The following is a 7271-nucleotide window of genomic DNA, read 5'->3' as shown; positions in this document are numbered from 1 at the left end:
TGGTGGTCAGACAAGCAGAGCCTTTACTTATTTTTAAAAAAGCTGCGACTTGTTTAAAAGCGTGTGTGTGTGTGCACTCCTCCAGTCTTTTCAGGTATTAAGCACTTAGACTTGAGTTTATCTTGGGGGATGAATACAAGGGTTGGGCTAGAAACAGCCATTTGCTCCCTCAGTCATCTCCAAACGCTTTTTGGCTGGGGCCTTGATTGCTAATTAGCCAATTTCTTTTCCCAGGGCAGCGCCGAGCAAGTGGGTGCCTCCAAACTGGGCTTGTGAAGGGGAACCCTGGGCTTGCAGTGGTGTTGCTGGCAGAGCGATGGAGAAAGCAGCGGCTCTGCTGTGCCTTTGGGAAGGTTTGCACCGCATCCGCCGCACGCTCTTCACCAGGCTCTGCTTCCTGGCCAGACTGGCTCTGTTATGTTATTTCTTCAGGCCCATCTGTCCATTTTATGTTTTTTCTATGCTATCCAACTCTTCCGGTGGGCCCTGCCGGGGCATTGTGCGGCATCTTGAAGCAGCTGATACTGGCAGCAGCCCAAGGCTTGAAAAAGAACATGGGAGCACTTTTCCTTGCACCCTTGGGTGCACGGGGGTATGAGACAGGGCTAGCACGGGGATTTTTGGAGGCATCTCCTAGGGCTTAGACCCCATTTTCTCCCCAAACTATTGCTTTCACCTTCCAGGCACATCCCTGTAGCTGGGGACAGCTTTTGCCTTGGTCCCATAGTTTTGGCAAGCTGGAGCATTTTGGGGATCCCCAGGCTTTGGCTCTGTGTGGTTCTGTCCCCTTCTTTGCAGCAAGGTTGGAGCCACCCCTCTTTATTTTTTTCAGCTGCACAGCCAAAAGTGGGGGATGAGGAAGGCTGACCAGTAGTGGGCAAAGGGGAATTTGGAAATTGGGGTGAAATGTGGCTGAGCAGCGGGACGGGGGGCAGGCGAGTGAGCAACCACGTGTGTGCAGCAGGGAGAGGGTTAGGAATTGCTGCTCTGCTGGGCAGAAAAAAAAAAAAGAAAAGAAAAAAACAGAAACCAGTTGCAGCCGCGTTTTCCAAAAAGCCCAAGCGTTTCTGCTCGCCGTCGCTTCCAAGAAACGGAGAAAACAGGGAGGTAAATTGCAGTGATTCATCACGGGCAGATCGGAGGCAGGAAATGAGAGTTTGCCGCCTGCCCCGTGCCCGACGTGGGCTCGGGCTCGCCTGGGCCTGGCGTGCGGCAGCGGCCTGACGCCCACGGGCGCAGCATCCCCGTGCTGCGGCGAGCGGAGCCCCCCGGGAAGGAAACCAAGCGGCGAAGGCCGAGAGACGGCGGATTTTCGCCTGCGTTTCTCCAGAGCCCCGCGAGCAAGCTGCCCGTGAGCGGGGGAGCGGGAGCCCACGGGGCTGGGCGAGCCGGGGCTGCAGTCCCGTGGGGGCTGCCCGCTGGCGGGGTGTCCGTCTGTCCCCCCTTGGGGACCCGCGGGGTGGCGGTGGGCTGGGGGGCTCCATTGAGAAATGGAGCGTGGGAAAGAGGGGGCGGGGCTTGGGGGCTGCCTGCCTGCGGATTGGCTGGGGGTGGGGGGGAGAGACCCCCAAATAGTGCCGGAAAGGAGGGGGCAGCCCCGAGCTCGCACCCCGTTGGGATGCGCCTGGGGCAGCCGGACCCCCGCTCCCCATGGCTGTCCCCATGGCTGCGGCGTGGCCTCGGTGCCACGAGTTGTGCGGGTCTCAGCCTGGCCAGGGGCTGTGGGGGGTGAAACCCCCTTGGGGCACCGCAGAGGGGTCGGGCACAGCCCTCAGGGGCAGCTGGAAAAGCTGCCCCAGACCCGCTGCCGCCCCCAGGGGTGCGGCGCTGCCTGCACCTCGCTTCTTGCATGTGTGTATCGTGCTTGGGGTCAGGGTTTGGGGACCTCTGCATCGTGCTTGGGGTCAGGACGTGGATGCTTTCAGCATGCTTGGGGCAGGGGCGTGGGACACTGGCACGGTGCTTAGGAGCACACCACTGGGACCCCGTTACCTTGCTCAGGGTCAGGACGCAGGGATGCTTGCGTAGGGTTGGGATGTGGGGGACTTTGCATCAGGGCAGGGGCTGGATGTGGAGACGCTTGCGTGGTGCTGGGGGTCAGGACAAGGGGACCCTTGCATGGCACTTGGTGTCACGTGGGGCCCCTCGCACGGTGCTCAGGATGGGGTTGGGGTGCAGGAGTTTTGCATCAGGGTTGGGGCTAGGACTCGGGGACCGTTTATCAGAGTGGGTATGGCAGGACCTCTGAATCAGGGTGAGGATTTGGGAACCTCTGCGTCGGGGTCAGGACCTGGGGACTGCAGCACCTCTCGGGGCTCAGCAGCTGGAAGTGGGGGGTGGTGGGGGCAGGTCGTGTCTCTCCGGTCCCTCCTCGCAGGGATCCATTCGCCGAGGCCCTGGGGCCCCCCACATCGCCCCTTGCTCCCGCTGGGCGGCTGTGGGTGGCTTCCAAGCCAGAGCACAACAATTCTGATTCGGATGCGGCGCTGGAGCTGTTTTAACTCCCCCCTGAGCTGCCCCGACCCGCTGCCATGAAGAAGAAGACGGCCAACGGGAGGGGGCCGGATCCGGCGGCCCCCCTGCCACGTGCCCGGGGCATCGCCAAGCTGGCAGAGGTGAGGTACTGGAGACAAGGGGCCTGATCCTGCCCCCTGGGGAGCTGCAGGCAGAGCAGCAACCCCCCCCCAGGGCTTTGCGGGGGGGGGGATTTTGGTTGGTGTTCCCCCCACGCTTAATGCACCCTGAAGCTGTTGCACCACTGGGGAAATTTGGGTGCAACCCTACAGCATCGCATCCCCACTAGGTGGGAATTGCCCCAGGAGGGGGCAATTTTGGCATCCTGGCGGGGGGTGGTGTTAAAGTGGGGTGAACTTTTTGCCCCCCCTCCCCCAGTACGTGGGCTCCTTCGTGGTGGAGGACCTGGACCTGCAGGGGCAAGCGGGGCGTCTGGAGGAGCAGCTACGGGTGCTGAAGGTCAGGCGACCCCACTGGCACAAATCAGGGGCACCCCAGGGTGTGGGGGGACCCCCGATGGCACGGGGGGGGACCCCACTGCTGCCCCCCCCTCTCTCCCACCAGGACTGCCCCAGGAAAAGGTCGGTGGTGCTGAGGTTCAGCTTGCAAGGGCTGAAGGTCTACGGTGCTGACGGGGAGGTGGGTGCAGGGTGCTGGGTGCCACCTTGCAAAGGTGCTTTTTGGGGTTGCACCACTCGGGACATTGCTTTTTGCTCAGGAAACCTGCTTTGCAGCCATGCATCTGCAAATAGGCTCGGGCCAGGCGTTGCTCGCACCCTGGGGGTGCCGGGTCCCAGCCAGCCCCCCCTTGTCACCGCAGACGCTGCTGATGGCGCACGCTCTGCGCCGGATCCTGTACAGCACCTGGAGGCACGCTGAGCGCCAGTTTGCCTTCGTGGCCCGCAACCCCTACAGCCCCCCCAGTGCCCTCTTCTGCCACCTCTTCGTGGGCCCCCTGGGTGAGGTGCGTGGTGCACACCCCAAACCCTCCAAAACAAAAACAACAAATAAAAGCCAATTCCAAAAGCAAAAAAAAAAAACAATTTCATTATCCCTGGCCCCTGCACCCACCCTCTTCTTTGCACCCCGCCAGGTGCAAGTCCTGCACCTCCTGCTCTGCCGCTCCTTCCAGCTCGGCTACCTCCTGGCGCACCCCGAGGAGCAGGCGGGCGAGGGAGAGCCGCCGGGTGCCGGGGTGCTGCGGGAGCCGCTCAACCCTGAGGAGGTGTCGCGAAATGTCAACGCGCTCGTCTCCTTCCGGCGCCTGCCCGCGCCCATCGGCCTCGGCTCGCTGGGTGCAGGGGTAGGTGCAGGCCACGAGGTGCTGGGTGCTGCCCCGTGTACCTGTGCACCACGTTTTTTTTGCAAGGTGTTTTAGCATGGCACTGTTGCACAGCACTTTGTACAGGGTATGTTTACACAGCACACTTTTGCACAGCACATTTTTGTGTGATGTCTTGCAGGGCCTTTTTTTTTTTTTTTTTTTTTTTGCACAGCACCATTTGCATGGTGTCTTCCCTGGCAGTTATTACACAATCTTTCCTTGCAACATTTTTTGCACAGTATGCAGTTTTGCATAGTGCCTTGCATGGCATGTTTTGTGCAGCCTCTTCTTGCATGCTGTTTTGCAACACTATTTCCCCTGCTGGCTTTTGTACACTGTTTTGCGTGGATCTGTCTTGCATGGCCTTTTCTGACATGAAGATTTGCACAGAACATTGCATTTTGCATGGTCCATCCTGCATAGCTTTTTCTTGCAGTCTTTTGCACAGCCTGTTGTACATGGGCCTTTTCTTGCATGGTGTTTTACTCTGGGCCAGTTTGCACAGCACTTTTTTTGCATAGCACCTTTGCATTGTATTTTACACAGCATTTCTGCATGGTTGTTTATGTGGCATTTTTTTCTTGGTGTTTTGCATGTCATTTTTCTTCAAGGTGTTTTTTTTTTTGCATGGTGTTCTGCATGACTTTTTTTTTTTGCATGGCAGCTTTTGCTTGGTGTTTTACATAGCAATTTTAAAAATGTTTTTATGGTATAGCATTTTTGTACTTCATTTTTTCCTTGGAATTTTTGTATGGCATTTTTTTTTACATAGCACTTTTGTGCATCATTTTTGCATGGTATCTTACATAGCTTTTCTTGCACAACATTTTATACATAGCACATCTGCATGCCTTTTTTTTTTGCACAGCACTTTTCGCAGCTCATTTTTTGCATACCTTCTTCAGGGTGTTTTGCACGGCTTTTTTTTTTTTGCATGGTGTCTTGCAGCGTATTTTGCATTACTTTCTTTTGGCATGGCCTTTTTGCACAGCATTTCACGTAGCGAGTGCCACCAAAAGCCTCTTCCCTGCTCTCTGCTGCAGGAGCGGCGGCTGGAGGCTGAGGGCCGAGCTGGGGGCTGGCGCCCGGGGAACCCCTACTGCTCCCCAGTCCTGGTGCGCAAAAAAGCCATCCGCAGCAAAGTCCTGCGCTCGGGCGCCTACCGTGACTGCGGGGCTGAGAGCCAGCCACACCAGCCGCCCCGCGAGGCCGGTGAGTGCCTGGAGGCGACGCTGAAGCACACGGGGCTGGGGGGACGAGGCCTTGGGCTTGGGGGCGAGGAGGGAAATGACCGGCTCCTGCAGCGGCCTCGGGATGGGAGAGCAAAGGGATGCGGAGCCTGGCACTGCTCCCCGAGAACGAGAGCGTCCTGGCTGAGAGCGTGTGGGCCTTTGCCGGCATTGCCAGGTGAGTGCACGGCAGCCCCCAGACCCCTGCCACCCCTCGTGGTGCCCACCCGCCTCCTCGTCCCCCCTCCCAGGGACAGCGGCATCGCGCTGCTGCGCAGGGATGTCCCCGGCGCCTTCCTGCTGCGCCCCGAGCCTGGCCTGGCCAAGCGCTGGTGCCTGTGGGTGCGGGCGCCCTGCGGCGTCGTCCCCTACTGCGTCTTCAGGACACCCCAGGGACGGTTCTGCGTGGAGGTGAGAGCGCTGCACGGGGCAGGGAGCAACAGGGTGTCGGGGCTGGGGGCGCTGCCGTGTTCATGCACCAGGGTGGGGGTGCTCCGGTGCATCAGCGTGTCGCAGTCCGGTTGCATCAGTGTGTAGGTGCACTGCACATTAGTGCACGGTGTGGAGTGCATCTGCGCATGGGTGCCCTGGTGCATTCCTGCATGGTGTGTCAGTGCACTGGTGTGTGGGTGCAAGTGTGCATCAGTATGCTGGGGCGTGGGTCCATTGCTGCACTGATGCATCAGTGCGGGTGCACCGATGCATGGCTGCACAGGTGTGTTTGTCATAGGTGAGCTGGCACATTCATGCACGGGTGCATCAGTGTGCATGTGCATTTGATTAACGTGTACACATGCACATGGATTGCTTTTGCTTCGTAGCTGCATAGGTGCACTTGTGCATGGGTATGTGGTTTGCAGGTGCACGTGTGCATGGGTGCATAGGGGTATCGGTGTGTGAGTCTGTTGGCGCATCAGCACATGGGTGCAGCGGTGCATAAGTGTATTTGATTCATTTGTGCATGGGTGCATGGTGAAGAGGTGCATTTCCTTTCTGGCTGCATCACTGCATAGGTACACGGGTATTGGTGTATGGGCACACAGGTGTAATTGCGTGGGGGTATATGGTGCGCAGGTACTCGGGGGCATTGCTGCATAGGTGCATGGCTATATGCATGTATGTGCCTTGGGTTCATAGGTGCAGGGGTGCACAAGTGCATGGGTGTGTGGTGCATGGGCGTGTTGGTGTGTGAGTGCATTTGATCCATGGGTGCCTTTGAGTTGTGGGTGTATCCGCACACAGTTGCGTGTGTGCATTGGTGTGTGATGCGTAGGTGCATTGGTGCGTGGGGGCTCCCATGCACTTGGTGCGTGGGCACAAGGGTGTACCTGCCTTGTGGCTGCATCAGCACGCAGCTGCAGCTGTACATGGGTGCATGAGTGCATGTGTGCACAGCCGCAACGGATGCATAGGTTCATTGGTGCACAAGTGCACCTGGTAACTCATGTGCGTGCACTTGCACACGGGTGCGTGGCTGCATTGGGTGCCCCCGTGCCTGCCTGCCAGCTGCATCGGTGTGCGCGTGCGCTCGACTCAGGCGCGTGGCTGCGTGGGTGCACGGCGCACGATGCCCGCCGGCGGGGGGGCTCACCTCTGCCCTCTCTCCCCGTGGTGCCAGCACTCCAGCGCGGAGTTCGCCAGCGTGGCGGCCCTGCTGGCTCACTACTCCGGGGCGCCGGGGGGCTGCTTCTGCCGCCTGGCCCCCGGGCGCTGCAACCCCGGCTACGAGGAGCAGGACCCCAGCGGGGCCAGTGCCTGGGGGGAGGCCGCCTGGGCCCCCACCGTGGTGCAGCATGAGCGGGGCTAGGCCCGGCTGCCCGCGGCCCCCTCGTAGCTTTAAGTCGCTGCCGTCTGCCTTATTCATTCCCTCCCTGCGCGCCCGGCGGGCTCTGCGGCTCCGCGGGCAATAAACGGCTCTCCTGCTCCCGGTCTGCCGCCGCCTTTTTCTTGCACTCCCGCACCGCGTTGCTGCGTGCAGGCGTGCACGCTCGCGTGCTCACACCCAGGCACCCCCCCCCCCCCCGTGCAGCTGCATGCCCGTGACCTTGCACGCTGCCACGCGCTTGTGCTCGCGTGCGCCTGCCAGCTCAGGCACGCGCGCTCGTGCGCATTCCTGTGTACACGTGCACACGCACCCGCGCCGCTGTGCACGCGCTCTCGCGCACCCAGACGGCCGCGCAGCGCCCCCATGCCCTGCACGCCCC

At 60.1% G+C, this 7271-nt stretch overlaps 1 protein-coding gene across 1 annotated transcript; it reads left to right on the top strand.

Annotated features, from left to right (window-relative positions):
• Positions 1 to 1157: 1157 nt before the first annotated feature.
• On the top strand, positions 1158 to 6874 carry SH2D5 (SH2 domain containing 5). The gene is made up of 10 exons (XM_035567857.2): positions 1158 to 1351; positions 2378 to 2615; positions 2893 to 2973; positions 3079 to 3153; positions 3335 to 3478; positions 3608 to 3817; positions 4882 to 5050; positions 5143 to 5245; positions 5319 to 5478; positions 6686 to 6874. Exons 2-10 carry the CDS (start codon positions 2532 to 2534, stop codon positions 6872 to 6874), a joined length of 1215 nt encoding a protein of 404 aa, XP_035423750.1. The 5' UTR covers positions 1158 to 1351; positions 2378 to 2531.
• The last annotated feature ends 397 nt before the right edge of the window (positions 6875 to 7271 follow it).

This window comes from Cygnus atratus, chromosome 21, assembly GCF_013377495.2.
Source record: "Cygnus atratus isolate AKBS03 ecotype Queensland, Australia chromosome 21, CAtr_DNAZoo_HiC_assembly, whole genome shotgun sequence".
In the NCBI taxonomy this organism is placed as follows: domain Eukaryota; kingdom Metazoa; phylum Chordata; class Aves; order Anseriformes; family Anatidae; genus Cygnus; species Cygnus atratus.
The sequence above is the reverse complement of the archived record's forward strand: the minus strand, read 5'-3'. Positions and strand labels throughout refer to the sequence as shown.